Here is a 26,132-nt window from a genome sequence, read left to right as displayed (position 1 = left end):
TTAAAATACCATGAGAAAATGTTTATTCAGTAGTGTTTTTTATGAAATACAATACTGTTTCTGTTTTCTGTGACATTACTACTCATCACATTTCACCAGTTCCAGCTTTTAACATCATTCCGATGCACAAATGTCCTCAAATCCCTGTAGAACTGTTTCAGAACAGTAGGCACTTCAAGGGCTTCTAAAACATTTGTGAATATACATTTTCATAGATTTTTTAACTAACATATTACATATAATATGTAGTATATAAATAATTATATTCTATAAATTATTGTATATTAACATATACAGAGACGCCGTTGACTCTAAATGGTCAGGCCTTTTAAAGAAATGGAAATGCACATGAAGAGAGTAAAAATGAGCAGATGTGATACATGTTATTCATCGACATCACTGTTAACAACACTGTTTGAGTCTTTGGAAGGTCAGAGACATTCAGCAGAATATGCTCGAGTCAGAAACGTAAGAGAGCAAAAAAGAGAGCAAAAAGCTGCTTCCGCATGAGGGATAATATTATGAAATCAAGAAAAATGGCCTTCATTAGGGTTCCAGTCAACAGTGAACATTGAGAATGTGTTGATTGAGAACAGTGTGGGCATAAAAATCAGTAATACTGACGACTTATACTGGATAAATGATGTTAACTTGTCATGGAAGATTCATTCTTGGACTCTTCCGCTTGTTCATAACGAAGACTGAATTCATATAAAAAAATCCATATCTTATTCTAATGAACATTTTTTTCCTTCCAAGCGTTGGGTAAGTGGGCATCAAATAGTTATGTGGAAAAAAACAAAACGTTCTTGACCTCGATGCGCTTTTTCGCGCAATGCAAACTTGCACAATGGTTAAAGTCATTTCAATAATTTAAGTAAATGACTGCAGTGCTATGAATGGTGATGTTGCAGACTTTCAGTCAAGTACAGTCAAGTACAACTTATTTTTCTAAGAGATTTTACCCTGCGTGAGTGTTAACGCGAATAAAGAGAACGATTACAGAAAAATGTGTTCTTGGCTTCTGGCAAAGTAGAATTTGAACTTTTAGGGACTTAACACTGTACCAACTACATTAGAAACATGAAATATAACAAAATACATTTAAACATTCTGAAACAGTTTGTGATCTTTGAATGATATCGGCCAGACGGAAATACAAACATTCATTTTGACTGAAGAACAGAATGGCACAAGCCAAGGGAGAAAACCCCTTTGCAAAAATGATGAGATGAAAATGAAGTTACTCATAAATTCCACACTGAGATAAGTTACTGAAATGTGATCGGTGGAAAATTAAAGGTATCAGATATAACCCAGGATTTGCATCCCAGAATTGTCTTGTTCTTTAATAAAACGTACCTCTACTGTTACAAAGTAGTCAATGACTAAAACCTGTGAGCAATGATTTACCTTCATACATTGACAACAACTGTTTTCAAAACCCATAGAGAAACAATCTTTGAAGTTTTTGATTCCAAAAAAGAAAATACAAGCCCCGGTTGGCTTTGTGAAGCAAAATTACTTTTTTGTTACATTTTTAAATAAGTAAAGGTTCCCCGTGAAAAAAAAAAAAAAAAATCCCCTCGATGTGCTACCGATCCACCATTACTCCTTGAGTGGAGGTGGCTGTTATAACGATGTTACTGTTGGCAATGGTTGGTCGTTCAGGCGTAGAACTCTTTACTCGGAGCCTTCTGATAGGCTGAGCTGGGTGGTTTGCGCTCCCCGAGGTCGTAGCTTCCCTCGTCCTTCTTCCTCATACGGTACACCAGAAGGAGGATGAGGAAGATGGCAAACAGGAAGCCAATCACTCCGCCGGCTATAACAGCTGCACCAATAAAAATGACGTAATGTAAAAAAAAAATTCTAAAATCATATTCAAGTACACATCATATTTATACGCTTCAACGAAAACTTACGGATGCTTACGTAATGTGACATAGAGACAAAAATAATAAAAATAATAATATTCAATACACACACACAGATGCAGTATATATATATATATATATATATATATATATATATATATATATATATATATATATATATATAAATTGTGGATACTCCTTTTGACTACTTCAGAGAAAAGAAAATCTTTATTTATGCACTGGGATAAAGATTTGATTATGTCCTTGATCAATCTTGAATAACTTGTGATTATGTATTATTCAATTTGACGCACTATTGTTATTATATTATTATTAATACTATTATTTTACACACACACACAAACACAAAATGGATATGCCTTGAACTTTCAACCACAGGTCAACAGCAGTTCATTAAAAAAAAATTAAAAACGATTTTCTAACAAATGTATTAATTTTAATTATATTACTAGTCTTTAAACTGGTACTCTTCTAGAAACACTTGCATAAATATGCACATAATTATTTCTCATTTCCATCATAACCAAATGTCAACTTATTTTGCAAGAAAAAAACAAACTAAACTGTTTTTGTTAAAATGGTAAAATTGTACACATAAATCCAAATTAATAATGATAAAAAATAAACCTTATATTAAAACTTAATGGTTTTAAGGTCTAAGACAAATGTGCTAAGTACAGTTGCAGTTTTTAAATATTTTCAAAGGTCTCGTCAAAATAGAGACCCTATTGCAAATGAACTTTTAAATACTCCACAAAATGAAAAAGTGATTAAAAAATAATTGTGAAAATTGCAATAATTGCATTTTTAAAGCTCTCAAATCTTAATAGGGGACTAAAAAGTTCACCTAACTGAAGAAACGCTCTTGTATGTTGTTCATTTTGAACATACCTGCCAGCACTTCTGTCCTTTGGAAGAGATTTTCTGTGCGAACCTCGTGAAGCGGGTCAGCTTCTTGTACAACACTCGGTGAGCTGGTGGATTCAACAGTGACCTGGGGCTTTTCTGTCTGATTGTCAGAGATCTAAAAAACAGTGAGAGAGGGAGAGAGAGAAAGACAGCTTAACATCGAAATTGCTGACACAAAAAACAGTTGAGCTTGTAGATAGTGTCGGAAAAAGTGAAGAGATTCAATAACAAGATTGAAGGATCCAACATAACAGTAATGTTCAGTAAAACTGTGAGAGACAGCAGGTCAGTGTAAGCGTCAAAAAGGGGCAATATCAAAAGTATCACACGTTTTGTCACGGTTTTGCAGGCGGTGCAGGTTTTTCGTGAGCAGTGGGAGTCAGCATAAGCTTTGATAGTGTCAGAATCAATATGACTGAAACGGGCAAGGAACCGCACCTCTGAATCAATGAATGGGTCTATGCTGATTTGGTCCATCTCTTTGGAAAAGGAGGACTCTGAGCTGGGGCTGCTGCTGTAGACGGGCTGCTGAGTAGACCCCGCTTTGAATTCTGGGTACCGCACAATTACCGTGGAAGTGTCTTCATCGTCATCTGTTTCACTTGAGCCTAAAGAGATGTGAGAAATAAAGAAATAAGATGAGAATACAATGGCTCGACTATTCTATTATATTCTATTATATTACATGTAACCCTGCACCACAAAACCAGCCACGAGGGTCTTTTTTTATTATTAAGATTTATACATTAACTGAAAACTGAATAATTTAGGTTTGATGTGATAAGTATTTGAAACTTTTTGAGGGTTCAGAAAATCCTTAGGAATGCATATTACTAATCAAAAAATACGTTTTGATTTATTTGCAGTAGAGAATTTAGTGTTTTCATGAAACATAATCATTACTTAATATCCTTATGATTTTTGGCAGAAAAGAAAAACATAATGTGACCCATACAATGTATTGTTGGTTATTGAAGCTAATATACCAATGCGAATTAAGACTTTTTTGTGATTATTTCAAATGTAGTCATGCAGTGTGAAAACATGAGAACATGAAAGCATCACTTAATAATTCACTTAACCGTTTTATCAAGAAATGAAACTATTGTCTATTGCCATGTTTATTTTCGTCACTTGTTTGTACGATGTTACTTAATAGTTTTATCGGGATGGTAAGAACACAAGAACAGGTTTTATATATCTGTTCGCACAAAATGTGTTTTTTGTTCCACTGTGCTGATTTTACATGCGCCAGATGGACATGTTTGACCGTTGACCATTTCGCATTATTCATATTTTGCAGCATTTCGCACAATCGAAAAACACAGCGTTCATGTTAAAACCACTTTCAAATAGCATCTCTATAGACCTCGTGTTATTTTCATTCCAATACCTTCCATCTCACTTTTTAAAATGCAAAAATGCATTCTGTTTGAATGGCCCCTAAGCAACACGTCTAGTAAACCTGAAACTAGCCTGATCCCACAGGGTTCTCTCGAGACTGATTATGCAACTAGTCATTTGTAAGTCAATTTTGAAAATATGAGGTTTTCACGTCTATGACGTTACGGTCTGATGGGACTATAATGGCATCCCAGTGGCCTGAGCTTTAGTTTAAATGCTCCAAACCTCCTTCTTTCTTGAACTTTGAGTTCTGTATAAATATAACCATAGAAAATGGGAATGCAAGATCAGCACTATTGTGCTTAAAGTGTTTCCAAGAGAGACAGATGAAATATATAAAATGCATAAATATTTCAACCGTTCTCTCCATTTTGCACTGTAATTGTGCCAGGTACAAGGCACTGTGGTACAGCAGTAAGAGGTAGAGAAATGACTTATTAATAATGCAGAGTTTCTGTATGGAGCAGACATCTGCTGAGTGACCATGGTGGTCTTGGCTGACCGCGTTTGACTGCAGGTGAAACATCTGTCCGCTCACAGGGTGGGCAGCATTGTCTAGCAACCACCTAGCAGCCCTTCTAATACCAAAACATTACACAACCTTTAGACACAACAAAACTGGCTCTCTGGGTTGATTATAAATACTTAATTAAACGATTTTCTAGTCCATAATTTAATAGGTAATGAGGTGACAAGGTGCTCTGCTAAAAGTCCGTAACTCAATGCTGAAAATGTGCAAAATAGCATGTAATAGCATCATTTGTCTTTAGTAATTATAGAATAAACAATACTATTCTAATTAGCTAAGACTTTTCCAGTGTTTAAGTGCTGGCACAACACAAGGGTGTTCTAGGTGGATGCCAGGTCATTTCTATGCGGTTGCAAAGTTTTTGATTGGATTGCCTACAGATGGCTACTTCCTGGACCAAGCCAAAACAGCCGTTCCATGGGTTTCTGTGGCCCAATTACAAATGGCACAGTTAGTGTGTATGGTTGCATGCTAGTTTCCTGTTTTTATTTCTGATGTCCTATTTGTCATTTTAGATTTCAGAAGGGCCCAAAGCAGACTACTACTCTACATTAGGACCATTATGTCTTGAAAGTGTGGACTTCAGAGAAGGTATAAAGGCATGGCTCAGAGTTTGTATGTCTGATGATCTGGGCTGCTTTATATTGATAGTACTAAAATTAGCATTTTTAGAATCTTCCGGTCTGATATGAATAATTCCTACCTGATCCTGAACCAGAAGTGAAGTCATCATCATCTAAAGGGTAGTCACCGGATTGCTGGTCATCCAAATAGATGTCACTGGTTGAGGCAGGAGACTGAGCAGAGACCAGTACCTACACAGATAAACACAAGCAGAACTTTCAGAGCCAAAACATCCAATTTCATCTGAAAAGTGTTTGAAATTCTAGTGAACGTTCTTCAAAGAAAAATATTCAGCCATTTCTACACATATAAAATGATCTCAAAGACATCTTCAGTTACGAAAAGCAGAAGAAAAGAAATGTATACCACTTAAGTACCATTAACATATCAAACAAACCCTTTATTCCATTTCTAAACCACCCAGAAGAAAATCCTGGCTGATTTTGTTTTATGCTCAAGACATAAACAACAAATACGCCTGCCCAAGGTTCCTCCCACTTCTGTTTCCCTGGAAACTACCTCAAAGGAAAGTAATGTTTGATTCTCTTCCTCAGGAGAAAACTCTCTGAAAGCTCTCTGACCCACTAAAAAGGCGCTAAAAACAATCTAAAAGTCAGCATCTGTCATTTCTCCACACATTGTGGAGGTACAAAAGGTTTATCGCTCTAAAGTAATACTTCAAGGTTGAGGGGGGCACAAACGGAAAGACACGGTCTAGCAAACAAATGCAAGAGGCTATCATTGTTGTCAAGACAGAGGGGCAGATGGACCAATGTCTATTTCCAAAACCTATGACCCTTTCTTCTTCGCCGTGTTGGTATCACATCCTCCAGTGACCTTGTCCTCTCCCAAAGACCTCACCATTCATGCTCGCTCGGGCTCAGCCGTCTCTGATCTTTTCCATCCATATTAACCCTTCAGCATATGACAATGCGCCACAAGAAGGACCAGTCACAAAAACAGCAGGCCACGCTTTGTGCACCTATGTTTGATTGTATTTCTTATATTGTGGAGGGCAAACAATGAAATGAAACACCGATATTGTCTGTATATGTGTGTGTATTTGATTAAAGTCTACAAGAGCGCCAATGGACCCAACAATGAGATTGGATAATACTCCAAGCACCTTTGTGTGCAATCTGAATCCTCCTATTCACTTGGATGATAAATAATGGCACTCAGGTGATAAGGTTCAATCTTATAGTGGTCACTCATGCAGGATAAAAACCCAGAAAGCACGAAGGGGTTGGATTCAAAGCTTGTACAATAACAGGAGGATGGAGCGGGTGCTGTCTTCAGAGGCGCTGAGGGGGAGATTAAACGGGACTTGAAAGCCAATGGAAGACTAAATAAAGCCATTGAGTGCCAGAGCCTGTGATCAGCCTGTGATCAGCCATGGGTCCCACTCAGGACATCTTAAACATACATCAGCCTCTGTTTGACTCTTCACATTTTTCAACGTCTAGTCACAAAGCAAAGGCTTTCATTAGGCGTCATTGCTCATTGTGACAGAGAACACACAGGAAGACGGGATACAAAAAGCATGTTTAACCTCGACAGCTTACAATAATCGAACTTGAGTGACATAAGGGCTGTGTATGAAACCTAAGGCAGCTGTCCAGACAGTCAATGACTAAACAGCCAGTGTTTTTATAGGGAGGTTCCTAAGCAAATTGATTGCAGACAGACTTCAAAGGCAACGTAATGTCATCTCAAATGATTCTAGAACAAATTCACGTGTGCTTTAGACATATCTGCAAATGTTTAACGACTACAATGCTTATGTCTAGGAAAAAAAAACAAAAATCTGCATTTTTATTTGTAGACATACACAAACAGTGGATTTGAGTGTGCCTTGATGCCTTCCTACTCAGTAAAAATGTGTAGGACAGGCAGTAAAGTGCTATTTCTACCTGATCCAGATAGTTCAATCAAAATAAAAACTCTCTCATCATTTACTCATCGTCATGCTGTTCGAAACATCGCATCCTTTCTTCTGAAGAACACAAAAGAAACATTTTAAAGAACGCTGAGAACCAAGCAGCATTGGGCCCAATCGACTTCTATTGTATAGACAAGAAAAACATTTCTCAAAATATCTTCCACAGAAGAAAGAAAGTCAGGTTTGAAGGGTGAGTCAGCTATTTATACCTGATCTGACCTTCAAAAACTACTTCTGTTGATGTACCTTAATGTTGTCAGTTGAATCAATTAATCATATTCCAGTTCATTGAGATGTTATCTTATTAAGCACATTTTTAGGTTCATTTGAAGCACATTTTATGAAAATATATTGGAAAGCACTTTTTTCCCCTTTTCACTATATCTTACTTGTTCTCTCTTTTTTCCACATCTAGAACATAATATTAAACATGGTAAATTGTGTTAGCTTGTCTGAAAGTCACTGCCTTTGTGCTAAGATGCAATGATATGCATTTCCTGACGTGTTGCGACGATGAGGTGCTCAGATGTTTAGTGTGTTTAATGTCTTCTGGTTGGTTTCAATGTGAATACCAACATCCAAGTCAAGTATGATATTCTTAAAGTCACTGCACACAGACTCTGAAATTTTAGTCAGACATTTTTGCACGTTGAAAAATAAATATGACCCTTGTCAATCACGTTAACACACTGCCTCGGATCAGGTTTGATTTTCTGTGTTTCTGCATCCGTAACAAGCATATGACAGGAAAGGATTATGACTATGAAAAAGAATACAAAAATTTTGGTTTCGGTTTGCAATGGCCTTAAGTCTTATAAATGTGCCTCTAAATCCTCCATTAAACACAGACAGACATGTTAGAGCATAAGCTGAATGCATAGTGGGCCATTTGGAGCACACAGGTCTGTGCTGATGACACAAATTATGTCATGTGATTATGAAATTATGCAATGCGAACAAATACAGAATACTAACTTTACGTTGGCTTTAAATGGAAAGTTTCTGATCGACTAACCTTTATTCAATCAACAAGCAATGTTTATAGAACCAATCCCAACCATTGTATTGTTACGAGGAAAATTTTTAATATCCATGAAACCTTTCCATTTCAAGTTCTTCATATTGGAAAAAGGTTCTTTAGAAAATTCTTCACACCAAGAAAAAGAAGGTTATTTTAAAGTGCCACAATGGGTTAAAAAAAGTTCATATTTATTTAAAGATATGAAAGATTTTCCACGTAAGAAAAGTTAATTTATTTTTGGGAGACCTTGACTACAGGTTGACATGCATGCAAGGTCACTTTCATTTTCTTACAATATGCATAGATTTTTACTCCAAAATTATTCGTTCAACAATTAATTTTTCCAAACTCCTGCAGATGATTGGTCAATTTCAGTTAAAGCAGTGCTTGTGAGGTTTTAACGCTCCAAAAAGCAGCATCTAGTGGCAAAGAATGAATTAGCATTTTCATTCAGACCAACGTTAAAAGACCAACAAGTGGATGTCAACATGAAATGGCTTGGGACTCGTTTTAATGGTTTAGTGTCGACTCTTTCTTTTGACAGACAATAACTACACACAGTGCACTTTTAGATTTAAAACTTTGCAGGATGTTTTCAATTAGAGCTGTGTTACACACTGTATTAAAGGTAATTTTAAAAAATCCATAATAGGGACACTTTAAGAAATGTTCGCTAAAAGCTTCTTTGAGGAAGCAAAAATAGTTCCACTATGGCATCTGTGTGAAAAACTTTTGAATCTTTATTTTAAATGCACTACAATATGGAAGATGCTATGTTTTACTTCTGTTACATTGACTTTAAGTATAACACTAATCAACTACAAACATAGCATAACACAAGAGCATAAGGAAGGTTTGATTCATAAAAATAGGACATTTATATTTTTTAAAGGTCAAACTCAATCACCAGTATCAAATCCTAAAATAACCCAGGCATACATTTTTTTCTCATTTCTCTCTCATATGAAGTGAGAGTCTGTTGCTTAATCCGTCTTCCAGCGAGAAAGGTTTTGATCCCTGTGATTTTCACACCCATGTGTTTCATGAAAACTGGCTTTAATGAACGGATAAAGTGATTTAGGAAGGTCTCTAGAAATTCCTAGCGTTTAATTGAATGGGAATGCTCGGAAGAGCTGCAGTCAAAATTGCTAACGGGATAAAAGGGACTAAAAAAAATCACGAACTGAAAGAAACTACTGCAGGTGGAGGAGTCAGATGTCAGATTTCAGGCTGAAGTCACTGTATTTTCTTTACTTTGAGGACGGTCATGAAAGAGTGAGAGAGACGTAAGTGAGGAAAAGCGAAAAAGCGAGCGAGCGAGTGCGTTGGATAATATCTCTCGTTCCAAAACAAACTCCTGTCAGCCATATGAAGGTGAGAGCCGCATTCCTGAGTTCCCGGACTGCAACACAAGTGCTGTATTGTGCGAGGGTCTGAGTCCTTCTCTTTCAGCCCGTGCCAATGATACAGCTGGACAGGAAACTCTGAAACTCACAACCAGCTCACTCTTCTCACTCAAACAGCCCTCGCCAAGCACACCGTGTCTCTCTCTCTCTCTCTCTCTCTCTCTCTCAGCACACCGTCACCAACTCGTATGTTACACACAGTGTCCAGCCAGCTGTAGGCAGCTGCCAAGTGGCAGAGTTGAAAGCAGAGAGAACGCACTGACACATATGCTGGATTTGGCAAGCAGAGGTCTAAAGTACATAAAAGGAAAACATTTACTCCCGACCGAAAATGACGTGAATAATTCAAAGACAGGAAGCAACCGGGCCAAGAAATTAGAACGCTGTCCGTGCCAGCATTAAAATGTCTACACCTATATTGTAATTTAATATGATTTTAATATGACTTCATTTGTCCTTCACATAGAGAATGACAGTGACAGAAGCTGAATGCCGGTGGCAGTTCTCCAGGTGGCTCCGTCGGTTTCCACACCCCGTGAAAACCTGATTAATTAAGTCTAGTCAGGCTTCCCTCACACTCTTGCCACAAGAGACACGGTGCAAAATACACAAATACGGTAAACTGAGCTAGCTAATGTAAATGCAGCTATTTTCCATAAGCCATTTCTCTCGAGTCAACAACATCTTGTAAAATGGGTGGTGTATGGACAAACTCAGACTGAGAAACAGCTCTTTATATTTGTCTAAATTGCTAATGTTAGGCTTATTCCACCGCATAATAATAAAAAAACGAAATTAATCACTTACCCCCATGTTGCGTCAAACCCCTAAAAGCCTTGTTCCTCCTTTGAACACAGTTTAGGATATTTTGGACTGCCAAGTAACACTGTCAGTGTCCAGATAAGCATGAAAGACACCGTCAAAATAGTCCATCTGCCTTCAGTGGTTCAATCTTAACTTTTGGTACACAACATAAAAATAATGATAATAACGATAATAATCAAAATAATCGCCATCTTGGATCTACAAACTGCACTGTATTGTATTTCAATAATAATAATGCATTTTAAATACATCAAAGTGAACTTGCTAGAAAAAGCTCTAATTGAAAGCAACACTTTTGTCACGTTTAATACTGTAAAGCTGCTTTTAAAGCAATCTTTTGTATAAAGTGCTATTTAAAAAAAACGATGGCTTGACTTTACTGGACCGGAGTGCTGAATTGCAGAGCTGATATTTAGCTTTGTTGTGTATCTGTGTGTTAACTTCTTTTTTATCTCTAAACAAAGAACAGAAAAATAACTTAGTAGGAGTAACAACACATTAAAACCTGAACTAACTTTGTCAAAAAAAATGAAATTATCTGAACTGGGCACACAAATAAGGGTCTGCAGGGGTCCTCTCTGCTGTAATTTTCCTCTTTTCCGCAATGGTGCCGAATTGTTCACCAGTCGTAACACCACCACTCCTCTCTACATGAGGTCTTTCTCCCCTGAATATTAACTCACCCTGTACTATAATGACCTGAAACTTTTGCTTCATGCCATCTTCTCCCACAACTGTTCTCAATTCACTTTACTATCCCCCATATTCTGTTTGGCTTCACTTCAGCACACATTCTTACCAATTGTAGTTGTTTTGCAATTATGAGTGTTATCTTTACCTAGCATAACCTGTATTCCTTGTTTACCCCTGCTGTCTCTTGATTTGGATTTGTTTGCTTTGACAGAACTGTCTGACAATGAATTTTCAGCTAATGGTTGTACTTGGGAGTCCCTGGTCTACGCAGATGGTTACACCACACGAAAAACTTTTTTGGTCACAAAATATTAGGTGACTTTAATTAATATGTACTTGCATCAGAAACTAAGTACAATGTACTCATTGTGGTCATGTTGTATTATAAAAGACTTTGGCTGCTGTTGAGGTGAGATACAGGTTTGTAAGGTGTAAGGAATGGGTCAACAGTGTAAATATGAAGGTGTAATTAAATATAGGTATTTCTAACAATATACCTACGACTTAAAAGACAAGTATGTATACAATAAGTGCATTCTACTAAATTATTAATTTAAATGTAAGTACACAGTAGTTAAGCCCAGTTAATATAAAGTGGGGCCGTTTTGGTCAATAATAAATCCATTCTTTTTAAGAATATAATTCATTTTGTGTGGATTTCATCTTCACTCTTTTCATCTTCACTTGCATCACTGACATTTATTAAAATTATAAAAATTAATTGTTATTTAGAAATGAAAAACATGTGAAATATTATTGAATCTCATGAACACAAATGCGACTTAAACAAGCTTTTTATTTTTTTTTACATATTTAATGGCACAGACCTTAAATAGTCCATCCATTTGAATATTGAGGTTTATTACTGGCACAGTTACATAGCAACACAACAGATGTTCAATGCATGTTCAAAATGAACATTCACCTACAATATGTTAGTCAAGCATTCACGCCAGTGTTTGTGTACTTTAACATTTCAGGCCTTATTGAACCGACTATTTACCAAACACGCAAGTCAATCTTTGCCATTTAGCTAATGCTTTAATCCAAAGTGCATTTGTTGCAAGCACAGTCCTCAGGGAGTCACCAGGGGTTGAATTTGTTTGTTTGAAAGGAGGGTACACCATTGTGGTGGTCCTATTTACCATAAAAAAAATAAATGGAATCAGTGAGTCAGGAATGCATATATACGGATGAACATAAAAGAGCACCGGCTATAGAAGCTAACAGGCTTATGAAAAGGAGAAAAATACAGCAAAGAAGAGAGAAAACTACCAGTTTAGAGACTGAATCGAAGACACTGAATACACAAGACAAAGCAGGGTTTTTTTTAGCTGCTGGGTGAAGCTGGAGCTCACACTGCCAGACTAATATGATTATTACACTCCGAACGGCCCCTTTACACATTCCAGACTGCATTCGGTTCCCTTAATGTAATCTCAATATGAAGCAGACTGCTGTGTTTCCTTTGAAATTCCTCTCCATGCCCCTGAGGCCTGGCTGTGTAATTTCACATAGTCTGCTGCTCCGCTCCAGCCGCAGGAAAACGTGGTTTGTTTTCCTAGTTCAGACTGACACCTATTACACAACGATGCCATGAAGCCACCCTCTTTCCCGCTGGAAAACACAGACAGTGCCAACATCCCCTCTGGTTCTCTCTGATCACGAGTACAGAGCGAATTACCCGTGGACACAAAGCTAAATCCGGTGTGACCTCGGCCGTCTGCTTCGCTTTAATTAACAGACATACAGTACAGTACTTTAAGATTTACCCATGGGGTTACATTTAACCTATATGTTGCATATCGAAGTCTGTAATAACTAGTTAGCTGAAAGTACACTTAAAGGTTTTTCCCACCGCGATTAACCCTGGGTTAACATCGTTTTTAACCCCCGGGCCGCTTTTAACCTTGGGTTAAGAAACGTTCACACTTTTAATTCTGAATGGGACTTAGCACTGATTTTTTGCTCTGGGTAATGAAGCCTTAATCCATGCCTACGGATCGCCTACAGTCTTTTTATAGGCCACCTGATACATATTGCACACGGAAAATATTTATAAAAAAAAATACAGTAACTTTTGCAAAAGAGCTAGCAAATGGCATATCTGTAGCTAGCCACACTGGAGTGTGAAAATAGTGGTTAGAAAGCGACGATGCATGTTTCGCCATGTGACACATAATGAACCAACGGATATCTATCTTTGTACCAGTACTTTGCCTATTATGTGCTATTTACTTTCGCACTGTTGGTAAAGATATGAGAGTTTGTACAGTGTTAGTATTGCAGTCCTGCAAAGATGCAGAAAATGCTAAATGCTAAAATCGCTAACGTTGTTCTGCGGCAAAACATAATGGCAGCTGATAGATTAAACATATAAATGTATGAGTGAATGATGAGATATTTTATTACGCTATAGAGGTTGTTGAAAAGGAAAACTCATTTATTCAATAGTTCACCATTATAGCCTCATTGTATTTATACTTACACTCCTGTAAATGTTTCTAACTCAAACTTGTAGATTTTTAATTATAGATTGAAAGAAACTTATTTAACAAGCTTTTAACTATTTACTTCTGGCAATGATATTTAATATATAAATATATAAATGAAGATGATCTTGACAATTAACACATGTGATCAAATAATCCAAATGTTAAAGGCTTTTGGTCAAACAAACCAAAGTGAAGCTAACTTCCCGATAAAAATCCTCTGTAGTACCTTGAGCTTAGTTTTCTGAATTGTGTCTATTAAATAATCAATAATTACAGGTATATATCAAGAGACATTTTAAATACAAAGCCTGCACTTGTGGTTGACCGATATGGCCTTTTTGAAGACCGACGCCGATATTTTGGAAAGCAGGGTGGCCAATAGCCGATATTACGATAATATAACTTTAAGTAAAATGTAAGAATTTGCATAATATGAAATCATATGTGAAGCTGAACTCCTCTTCCATCAGCATTTAATTCACACGGACAGACCGTCACGCAGAGAACACACAACCAGGATACACACACACTTCTCAAGATATCAGCTAGATTCAACTAAGTTTGCAAGTTTTGTAAATTTACATTTTCATTAGTAATTCAAAGATTTAAGTGAAATAAATGCGTATTTGCTGAATGCTCACGACAAGTATTATAATGTTTGCTTTTTTACTGCTAATATTATAATCGTTATAATGCTTCTTTAATATATATTTTAACTACTTTGTTTAACTAGTGCTCAGGCGCTTTTTTTCTCAGCAACATCAAAATAAAAGTCCCGCCTTAAACATATCGGCCAAATGGAAAAATGTAAACGCGTGTGTTTTAAAAATGCCAAATATTGGCCGATATGTCAGCCTTGACGATATATCGGTCGACAAACTGTTTACATACATACTCTTCTGATATTTTAAATGAACATATCCCAAAATGATACATACTGTGCAAACATAACATATTTTGGTTAAAATTTCTTAATGGTAGTGTATTTTTTTCACTCCGTCAAGATCAGCTTTGTTTTCAGCAAGCCATTCTATGCCACGAAGTGACCAGCATGCTGTAAACTTCAGCCGGTAAACTGGCTAACCAGCAAAGGCAATTTTGCTAATTCATAACATAAATGCATTTATTTAGATCGGGGATCGGCGCATTACCTTCAAACTGAAAAGGACGTTAATCGACACAATGTCTAACTGTTGACAGCTCACTCAGGGCGGGTAAGGCGGCCTTGCCAATCAACTATTGTGGGAGTGGCTTGTGCAAATCTAAATTATTCTGACAGGAAGCTCAGAACTCAGAAGCCCGATTTAAAAAAATGGGATTTTAAAATAGGGATTTAAAAAATGAATCAAAAGACCCTTTTAAGTGGACATGGAAGAATAAATTGAAATATTGGAATTATTACTTGGCCGATAATCAATCTACATGTATGTAAGCAGTACACTGTTATTAGGGCTGCAAGATAACGTTTAAGCTATTAATCAGAATTATTTAGTATTATTTTTTTAAATGACATTTTATCACCAATTGTTGTACTTTTAATCTACGTGTACGGTTTGCTCTATATTACACTCTTATTTGGGCAGAAAACGTACATTTTGCTAGGATTTTACAGCTCTGCAGTGCAGAGAGAGTGCATACACATGGTTGCCAGGTTGGAAGATTAAGTAAACCACCGCGCAGAAACTGTATCGATTTAAGCAAAAGGATGTGATTGGGGAATTTAAACCTTTGACATCTGGCAAACTCCACAATATGTTAGCTTATGGAGGCTTGGTCCTAACACATTAAATTCAGGATGATCCAGTGGCCAAAAAATTGCTGATGATCAAGAGAAGCAGATATCGCGAAGAATCCGAATCGACTCACTCGAGCTAAATAGTGACATTAGTATTGTATTTTATGATTGCATCGCCGCAGAATTTGATCTGTCTCCACTGTTGAGTTTCCATTTTTATATTCTATTATATTATTTTCCTGTTTACTTCTTTGAAGCTGCTTGCAAAAACTCTAAAATGGGACTGATGGGAGACAAGGATGGCATCAAGAATACGATTTTGTGCAAGGAAGCCTATTATGAACTAAATAATGCTTCGTTCCTTCAGATGCATTTTTTCAGCATCTGGGAGAAACAATCAAGGTGACTTAAATTATAAACAGGCACTTCCACAGATGGACAAGCATTTAATGCCTGATCTCGACCTCATAAATATGCAATGAAGAATGCCACTGCAATGTAAAGCCTTTAGTTAAAGTATTAGAATATGTATGCGCGTCTTTTATACATTTGGTATAAAATACGGTGGCAATGTTATTCATCTAACTGCCAACCTCCTCTTTCAGGGCATTTCATCTTTCAAGCCATTGCTTCATTAAATGTCACATTCGAACTGCAAGATGACGCCAAAGCACAAGACACTCAATAGAAACATCTGAGTCAGACACTTTTGTATTGAGTTTAAAAATCAGAATCAATTTTACGGGAGAAAAAAAAACCTCTGAAAGAAAAGAAGAGGAGAAAAACAAGAGAAACAGTGGGACACCGTGTAATGACTATTGGCTAATGAGCTGAATGTTTTGAAAGCTACAGATGTTCTTCTGTCTGCTCATGAATGCATAAAAAAACTTAAACAACACGCGTATAAAAAAAAAAAAAAAACGCCAAAGTAAATGAAAACGACACCTTGAAACGGTAAGGGAAAAAAGCCTTTTTAATGTTTCTCCGTTTGAGCGGTGGCGAATAAATAATAACTGGCTGAAAGGCTAATGAAGAGTGAAGAGACAAATTACGTTTAGAGCTTATTATATTCACATTTACAAAATGAACAAAGGCAAACGAGTTGCAAATAAAAAAGATCACCTTGTGAAAGGAAGGACTTTAAATAGAGTACACGTTATAGAAATAGTACACTTTTGATTTAAAATGCATATATGCTTAATTGTAAACGTAATGTAATGTTTTCAGAATCTAAGACATTTTAGTTGCAATTTAATGAAAATTTTATGATTGTGGAATTTATATTAAGTGCAGTTAGCTGAGCTTTTTATTTTTTATGCACGTAGTTAGTTTTAAACTATGATTATTAAGAATTCAACAGGAACTTCAACTGTACTGTAAAATTTAATAGCACGCCTCTTTAATATTTATTAAAGTACTTTACATGCCTAGTAACGTTATTCAAAATTAAAATATGAAAACAGCAACAAATGTAAGTGTTCTTTAAAGTAAAAGATGTAATGTTCTCCCGATATTTTCAAAACAGAAATATTTTTATATTTTTTTAAATAGTTTTTATTGCTCGTTTTCTTTCTATTTTGCTTATTCTGCATTTTTATGGGGTTTATTTCGATGTTTTATTTGCTTATTCACAGAAGTAACATTTAAAGGTGCTATAGAAAATAAAGCTATTATTATTATTATTATTATTATTATTTTTACTGTACTACAGAATGCACTTTATATGGCCTTCTATTTCACCAATATTATGTTTTTTTAATACAGTATATACATTTACGATCAGCTCACATTTCCGAACAATTAAGCACAGTTCTTTTTCACAAAGGACATTATGTCATGAGTAAATGTCAACGTATTTTACATTTGGTTTAAACTAATATAAAATAGTAATAATTAAACGGCGCATAGCTGCTGTGTTTCGTGGACTACATCCTTGCGCTTCACACTACAGCGTCGCTGTCAGCTCTGATTGACTGGATGATTTGTGGCCAGTGTGCATGTGTCAGGGCTCCAGAGCTCCGGTAATGATCAGGTCTGCTGGGCAGTGTGAGAACGCAGCTGTGGCCATGATATTAACCCCAGACCGGCTGAGCTCTCAACGCACACATGATATAACGCCTGGCCAGCTGCAGAGATTCAAACGCGCAGACTAAAAACACTCACGCTTCGCTGCGCATACACAGCAACGTCCATCAGGTTGCCATAGCCGTCCGGAATAAGCTGGATGGAAAAGTGGGAACCAGGATGAATACTGTCCATTCAGACCACAGGCATGTCTGGTATTCCTAAAATGCCTTCTCAAATACAGGTGCCGTCAGGAAAAGAAGAGAAGCAAACAGAACGAGAGAAATGAAGGGGTGGAGATGAGGTTTGCAGGAGAGGGGATAAAAGGAAAGGAAGGAAAAAAGGTTAGGTTACGAAACAAAGAAACAACAACGAGAAAATTATTTTCTAATAACAATCATTAAAAAAATATAAAAATTAAATAGATGATGATTATCGATAATAATACAAACTGGCTGAATGGGTCTAATTAGATGCGCCAGCTAATTTCGCCTTATAATTAAATTAATTATAAGTATTATTTAATTATAAATATAATTAAGTTAACACTAAAACTTGTATAGACATTTTTTCACTGCAACGGTGGAAATCTATGCAATTGAAATTAAAGCATTAAAAATAGCTCAATACTCAGAATTAGTTTAATAAATTATGTTATTGCATCAGTCCAAAATCACCATTTAAAATAGGATTCAGAAATAGTTTGGATATTGTTCATGTGCTTTAATTTTACATAGACACTAAGGTGTCCGTTTTCTTTTTTTTGAAAGAAATTAATAGTTTCATTCAGCATGTATATTTGTATTCAGTAAGATGTACTATTTGATCATGAGACAAAAGATTTCTATTTCAAAGAAATGCTATTCATTTGAACTTTCTATTCTTTAAAGAATCCTAAAAAAAAAAAAAACAGAACTACTTAGCAGCGTTCAAATACGCATGTAAAATTATTTTTTGAAGGCACTTTTTAAACTGCAATAATATTTAGCAACATTACTGTTTTTACTTTTTAATCAAATTAAAAATTTTAAAAACTCACCAACCCAAGCTTTATGACAACTGTTATATGTATATCATGTTATGATGTTATAATGTGCCTATCGCGATAATAAACGCTGAATTTTCGCCTCTAAGGCTTTCAAAATGTAATGGGACATCAACGTTAGTCTGTTAGTGGAAAACGGCATGAGCTCGGTGGGTTTATACCTCTATATTGTTCTAGACTGCTGAGTTATAATGAAGAAAGGGGAAAAAATGAAGGTTTAACAACATGTGAGGTCTACTGCATCTGGAGAACAGGTGAAAACACACACGTGCTGCCATAAAAACACATATACTGTACGAATGTGAGAACGGTCCACCCAATAACCTGGTCTAAGTAGGCTCTTCTCAACTTCTAACAGCATGTAAATATAGAAGCTAGTGATTTTAAGGCATCTCTACATTCCAAAGTCGCTGGCTTTCACGAGTTCGCTTTAATGAATGTAAACTCAATTTACCGAGCGTTAGACTAACCACTGATCGCTCTCTTCAACTTGCAATTAATTTGCAAAACATCATAAACGTCATGTGAAGCACCGTAAAGTTGTTGCCTGGCTGTACGTTTTAACGATCGTTTCGAAAGCCACGGCATACTGTCTTTCAGTAACTTAAAACCTCGTTCCTCGTTTTCCCATTTCTCCACACAGTGTGTACCATTGTGTCGGCGCACACCTGGGGCTCATGTGGGCTCTTATTTGACAGTTCTCTGGGGAGCTCAGGTAACCCATTGGGTCATGAAGTGCACACCTGGTTATTCAGACCACTGATTTACGGCGCATAACGCACCTGAGCTCTCACATACAGTAAATCTGTTCAAATCTAGAACTGATACAGCGACTTAAAGCAGGCAGATGGCAAAATCTGTACAGATTATAAATCACGTCAGTCATAAAGTCAGGTGTGAGGTCAGAGACAAATAGAGCGTCCACCTTAAAGGTCATTTTTTTTAACTTAACTTAAGACATTTAGGGTAAAACACAGTCTTTGAAATCACGTTGGTTTAATATGATCATTTTAAAGCTTCCAAAATAACACTTTTAGTTTATATACTATGTGTGTGCTGCGTATATGTATTATGTATATATAAATGCACATATATATTTTTAAAAATATCTTTACATAACACGTAAAATGTATTATATGGATATAACGTACATGTAAATATATTTTAGTTTAGATTTATTTTAATTCAGTTTACATCACTATTTTTAAAATGCTCCTTTTTTCTACATTTTGCGAAACAAAAAGTATGTTTTATAAATATAATGAAATATTAATGAATAAATATAATTACATCACACCATATGAGTCACACGGCACTGACAAATTACACATTAACGACTTTGCATTGTCAAATTACATACACATGATACTACAATTTTTTGTAGAAATATTATAATTCTTTTTTTATTTACACTTTTTTAATAAACGTATCAGCAATTCTTTTTCTCTTCAAGAACTGTGCGTTTTTAAAATGCATGTTTTGACTATATTTGGCAAAAATACTTCTTGTGAAGAAGTCACGTTCATCGTAGACGCGTCGTTTAACTTTTTTTAAACTTATTTTTAAATAAGTGAAAATATTTGTGTCACCTCGTCGAGAGAAATGTAAATTTACATTTTTTTTAATAACATTTTAATGCAAAAAAATGCACTTGCTGCAACGACACAGCTTGACATCGCGCAGTTGATCAGCGCCTCCAAAAAAAAAAAAAGACAAATCTGAGCCATGAGCCTCTCTCATTCTGAGCAGCGTTCCTCCCCGTCTGTGCTTCTGGAGGCCGGCCAAAGCAGCTCCCTCCGGAAGGATAACCGGGCTCAAATTTACTGCTTGCTTCTAAAAACCGAGCAGACTTCGGTGGAGTTTTTCGTTGGACTCTTCTCTCGCGTTTTCCAAAAGAGCAGTCACACAGTCAGCATCAAAGCGAACCTTCGTGAATCTTGCAGACTGTAAAACGTTTTCCGCATTCCGACGTTTCTAAAAGGAGAAAAGTATAATCTCCTAAAAGAGGAAAACTTCGGGGGTAGAAGATTTAGGCGCACAACAGGAAATAACGTGCAGACGTTTTCTGCGGAGGGCAAACAAAAACAGGGGATAGATCATTAGTTTTACTCTAGTCCCAAGTGTGCACTTGATCGCCTGCAGGTATTTATGATTTTCTTTTACGGCTAATGACTCCTGTAAGGAACATCGCTGCTTCTTTGAATAATATGCTGTGGGAATCTCAAAATTCACGTAAAAACCAACCTCGAAATATAAACCGTCAGACGCGTGGCCCATCAAAGAAGCTTGTTTCTAAAAATACGCCTCGAACTCCAAACAAGCTTTGCTTTGGTAGATAAAAGTGAAGCGAGGAGGCGAAGAGAGAGGCTGAGGATGTGAGGGATAGGTAGAGGGGGGAAAAAAAAAAATAAAATCAGATCAAGCACTGTGATATGATATGTCAGCTTAAACTCTGATCGGCCACATGAAAGCCTCGCTATCTTGAGGTATCTTTACGTGGTCGTGCCCTCCGTCTGCAGGCCGCTATCAGCTAAATAAGGTTCACCAAAACAAATCTGAAGGCAAAAAAATGGGATTGCGAAACATCACAGTACCCAGAGGTCTATGGCCAACCAATTTTAGACTTGCTCTGTGGTTCTACCATATGTTAAATACCCCCCCGATTTCCTTCAAAGGCTGAAATTATGTGTGATCGGATTCTCACGATGCGGGTTTGACATGTTAAAATGCCTCCAGATGAATGAGGCTCGAAAAAAAAGGTCAGCTTTTGTTTTTTAATCTTTATCATAATGTAACAACTCGCTTTTCTACTTAAACAACTATTCTTGACTGCTGGACATCACCTATAGGCCGTAAAGCTGACCGCTATTTAGGCATTCCTTTCTGGTACGGAATGCCCATTTTTCTGAATCAAGTCCACAAACCCTTCACTTTTTATTGAACGTGGGGTTTAACGTAACATAACATGTCATAACATAAATGAGACGGTATGCAAATATTGAATATATAGTCACAGTGGTGCTCATTAAGGATGTTGCTGGTAATCTAAAGGAGACAGATCGTAATAAATTATCTGTGCAAATGAGAGATTTCCAAATATAGCTTGAAATATTTGATCATATGCACACGAACAGCCCTTCACAGCTGTTAGACGTTGATGATGTATATGTTGCTACGCAATGTGTAAACGATTAACAAGCTATAAATGTTTTTTAGATTTTTTTAATTAGTTTTTTATTAAAAAGATAATATTTTTATAAATAATTAAGGATAAATATTTGTTAAGAATATATATATATATATATATATATATATATATATATATATATATATATATATATATATATATATATATATATATATATTTATTTATTTATTTATTTATTTATTTATTTTTTGGCAACTAAACATGAAACTTTCTGCACTAGCTTTTTTTCAAAGATTTTTCCATTCATTTGACATGATACAATTACACGTAAGTTTGGATTACGTAATCGAATTTTGCACAAAAAGTACACGGAGGGATTCATAAGCAAATAGCTAAATGCCCCATAACCCAGCTGTTCTCACACTTCCTCTGTTTACGGCTTTCGCCACTAGTATTCCACACAGCACAAGCTACTCCCACGGAGAGAGCGCAGGAACATCTGCATCTTGTACATAAAACATCTGGCATGAATGTTTCTGCATTCTGGACAAAAGAAGCACATCCATCTATGGGATTTACGCGGGACCGGGGACTCTCGCGTCGACGCATTCCTCCAAAGTACTGCAGACAGCGGCCTAATCTGTCTGCGGTATGCAGGCTTTGCTATGTCAACACGCTGGCATGCCGTGGAGAGAAACACCTACGAAACCATTAATCACCTCGAGACAATATCCTCCCTGTTTTTATCAGTTGATCTCTGACAAATACAGGCCCGCTCACCTTGATCCGGACAGACTGACAGACGTTCCATTGCCTCATTATAGCAGGCGTAATTCATAAAACCCGTATGGCCTTCAAGAACAAATACTTGAACACCTACACAGCACTGATTGACAACACTCCAGATTTAGAACTGCGAGTGGAACCCACATAAATCTGTGGACAGACATGTACAGCAAGCAAATTTACCCAGTGTTACATTTCTCTTTCGTGCAAAAAAACTCTGTACACAGCAAATACAGATGTGTTTCCGAAAGCACACCCACAACAGATGAGAATACCACATGCCTCTGGCAGACACACTGCTCTTTTCAGATGCTAAATTGGTCTTCAGTATGGACAAACAGCACTTGGACTTATTTCTATAATGCTCTTTTGGCTTCTATATTAATGCACCACCACAATGTGACAGAATAATGTTTCAAAAATTGTTTTTGTGTTCCGATATTACAGCTTTTATTCCGGCAATCTCATTGCAGGACTTCATGCATTCACCGCATAATTAAACTTAAAAGTGAAGTCAATTGACTATAATTGAAATTAGCTTGAATCAAAGAGGCCAGAACGCTGGTGGAAACTCTGAATGGACCTGTCTTTAAGTTTATTAAGGGTTCTTTAGTAGCTAGCGCTGTGGAGTTTTACTGTTACGTGTTAGTCACACTTTCACCACCTCTGCTTAAAGTTTCTCTTCTCTCTATCTCTCGCTTTTTTTTTCACTTGTCCCTCCCCCGGCTATGTATTATTTTCACCGTAATGATTGTCTGTTGCAGTCTAAAATGTATAAACAGAGTTATACAGACAGACATGGAGACATGGAGAAAAAGAGTCAGATGGATAGAAAGATAGAAAGACAGCCAGATAGATATATAGATAAACAGATAGACAGACAGACAGACAGACAGACAGATAGATAGATAGATAGATAGATAGATAGATAGATAGATAGATAGATAGATAGATAGATAGATAGATAGATAGATAGATAGATAGATAGATAGAAAAAAACTTTCCCCTAAATATGTTTCATTTGCTAAAATAATTAAGGGGATAAGAAATTCAGATCAGACTTACATTAGATTCCATTCTGTTCCGGTTTCCACACTCACACACACACACACACACACACACACAGACACACACACACACACACACTCACACACACACACACACACACACACACACACACACACACACACACACACACACTCACTCACACACACACAGATACACACACACTCACACACACACACACACACACACACACACTCACACACTCACTCACACACACACACACACACACTCACACACACACACACACACACACACACTGTTTTATGACTTCCTCTGCCCAGGATTGTATATGCTGTCAGCACACAAATATTGTTCAGACACTCGCTTCACTAGAAGTGCACACAGGTGTTCTGAGTGGGAGTCTGTTTACGTCCATGAATGAGGCGTCAGCGCAGTCATCATACGTCTGTCATAACATGTTGTCTTGGCAATGGATAAAGTTAATATTTGGTTGCATCATGTTGCGATGACATTATTTAGTGGAACAGCACAACAAGAAAGGGCACTCACATAATCTGTTATCAGCACTTAGTCACACCGGTGCTGTTCGCCACGAAGGCGGTTGGACTTTTATGACTTTTACTTATTTATTTTTGCATTTGGGGCCGTTCTGTAGTTACGCTGTGGATGTTTCCAAGATGGACCAGACTGTTTGTGGCTTTGAAGACTTTATGTGAATGCTCACTGTTTTCAACATTCAAAAGGGAATGAAGCGAAAAGGAGGAGCCACTCACTAGTAATTTCTTCACCCCTAAGAATCGTGAAGTCACCTATTAACCTTTCAGCTCCTCATTTCAATGCCAACACGTCGAAGCGGATCACCAAGCTTTCCATGAACTAGAAATTGGGTAATACGACAGATGAGCATCACTATGAGTAGCACTGATAAAACTGCAGATGTGGCGCAACTTGTTGAATCACGGTCGAACTAAAAAGTTTGCAAAAAGGAGAGAGAGAGAGAAAACCGTATTTCGGGATGAACTGTAAAACATGAGGCCAGCCGCTTCGCTCACACAACGAATCAATAGGCAAGGTACGAGCGTGACCGGCTCAAAGGCTTTTACCAGCTTCCAAACGTCTCCCTGTAAAATTACACTGTGGTGGCTTGATTTTATTGCTTCATCACAGTCGAGAGCCGAAGGTAATTAACACACACGGATCCGCGTCCTGGAGCATTCTGCGAATTGCTTGACAGCACTTTGAAAGCAGTGTTGCAATTGGGAATCGATGGACTGCGTCGCTTTGCAAGTCTAGTTCCCTCACAACCAGATGGGAACAAACTCTGATAAGGAGGAATTGAAATTCTCGGCCAAAACAAAAACTCCCATAGTTCTCTTCTAGGGCTCAGAGCCCTGAAACCGTTTACTCACGTCTTTATCTGAATTTCATTTGTGACACTACGGTGGTTTTCGATTTCAGAAGCGAAAGAAGTCAGCCCATCTGAATTTTTTAGAGCGTAAAACTGGCCGAGAAACATTCAGGTTCCCTCTGGAGGAGATCAGGTTTCGACTAAAACTTTGTCTCAGGAGGACACATTGAATGTGAGATCTGGGAGGACGATGCATTTATAAAGTGACATGAAACTTCAAGTGAGTCTTCTGAGATGGAAATGCAATTATCATGAATGTTTAAAGTGCGCTGTGACTTTCTCCGGGATCTCTTCAGAATGTTTTCCAGACGTTTGGACATCCCTGTGAAACGATGAGCATCACCACTCTAACATCATGCGCATCATGTTATTATCACGACCCGTTTAACAAATCTTGCGAGGACCAAATCCTCCCTCATGATGTACTAACTAAAAAAAATGCACATCAGCAGTGATTTAAACGAACGAAATCGTGCGTTATGCACCACATGCCCGTCGTAACAACATTACGCGTTTAGGTTATACGCCGCGTAGTGCGCAATCCAAAAAAAAAAAAAAGTAAGAAGAAGAAGAGCTCACCTTGTCGCTGGACAAGCACGCGGCTGCTGAAAGTGTCAGGAATATCCAAATGTTCCTCATTATTCCTCTTAAGAAGTCTTTCGCAAAGAAATCGTAGGATGGCACTCGTCCGCGCTCCTCAAACCAGCCGCTCTCTTCGTTCAGCTGAAACGCGTACGCAAGATCCTTTTGAAGAGGTATTTGGCGTTTTGCTCCACCTGATCGAACTTCTCGTTCGTCTTTCCGAAAAGGAACTGCTGAGAGAGTCTTGATGCGATGTTAAAGTCTCGGGTCCATGTGAGGCAGCGCGGCTTTGCTCGGACAGAGGATGAGAGAGAGAGAGAGAGTGAGAGAGAGAGAGAAAGAGAGAGAGAGAGAGACGGGGGAGGTTTTTTGCGTCACTGTTGACGAATACGGACCAGTAAGAGGTTTTTGTCTTAAAACCTAGTAAACTGTCAACATGAACAACGTTTTGATCAAAGTGCTGTCTGTGTGTGACAACCGAGGCAGACTTCAGGCAAACGTTAGTGAAATTAGCTGCGTGGGTAAGTTAGCTGGTCCTAGTTAAACGCAGCTGTTTTTCTCTGGTCAAGACGGTTTCAGACTAGCACGACAAACT

General features: G+C 37.2%; 1 protein-coding gene and 1 long non-coding RNA gene across 2 annotated transcripts; both read right to left on the bottom strand.

Moving 5' to 3' along the window:
- On the bottom strand, nucleotides 1-25,860 carry LOC122360026 (syndecan-2-A-like). Its single transcript, XM_043260315.1, has 5 exons — nucleotides 25,535-25,860; nucleotides 5,441-5,552; nucleotides 3,243-3,412; nucleotides 2,787-2,919; nucleotides 1-1,831 (listed from the first exon to the last, which is right to left on the bottom strand). The coding sequence occupies exons 1-5, from the start codon at nucleotides 25,592-25,594 to the stop codon at nucleotides 1,668-1,670; spliced, it is 639 nt and encodes a 212-aa protein (XP_043116250.1). The 5' UTR covers nucleotides 25,595-25,860; the 3' UTR covers nucleotides 1-1,667.
- Nucleotides 8,703-23,720, bottom strand: LOC122360029. Its single transcript, XR_006252757.1, has 2 exons — nucleotides 23,587-23,720; nucleotides 8,703-17,772 (listed from the first exon to the last, which is right to left on the bottom strand). It is a non-coding gene; the product is annotated as an uncharacterized LOC122360029 (long non-coding RNA).
- Nucleotides 25,861-26,132: the final 272 nt, after the last annotated feature.

Source organism: Puntigrus tetrazona, chromosome 16 (assembly GCF_018831695.1).
Source record: "Puntigrus tetrazona isolate hp1 chromosome 16, ASM1883169v1, whole genome shotgun sequence".
NCBI lineage: Eukaryota > Metazoa > Chordata > Actinopteri > Cypriniformes > Cyprinidae > Puntigrus > Puntigrus tetrazona.
This window is presented reverse-complemented; position numbering and strand designations above follow the sequence as displayed.

Coding starts and splice junctions, on each gene's coding strand:
- LOC122360026 (XM_043260315.1), bottom strand. CDS start 25,594: ATGAGGAACATTTGGATATTCCTGACACTTTCAGCAGCCGCGTGCTTG. Junction 3,413..5,440: donor CACTTCTGGTTCAGGATCAG/GTAGGAATTATT, acceptor ACATCTCTTTAG/GCTCAAGTGAAACAGATGAC. Junction 2,920..3,242: donor ACCCATTCATTGATTCAGAG/GTGCGGTTCCTT, acceptor ACTGTTTTTTAG/ATCTCTGACAATCAGACAGA.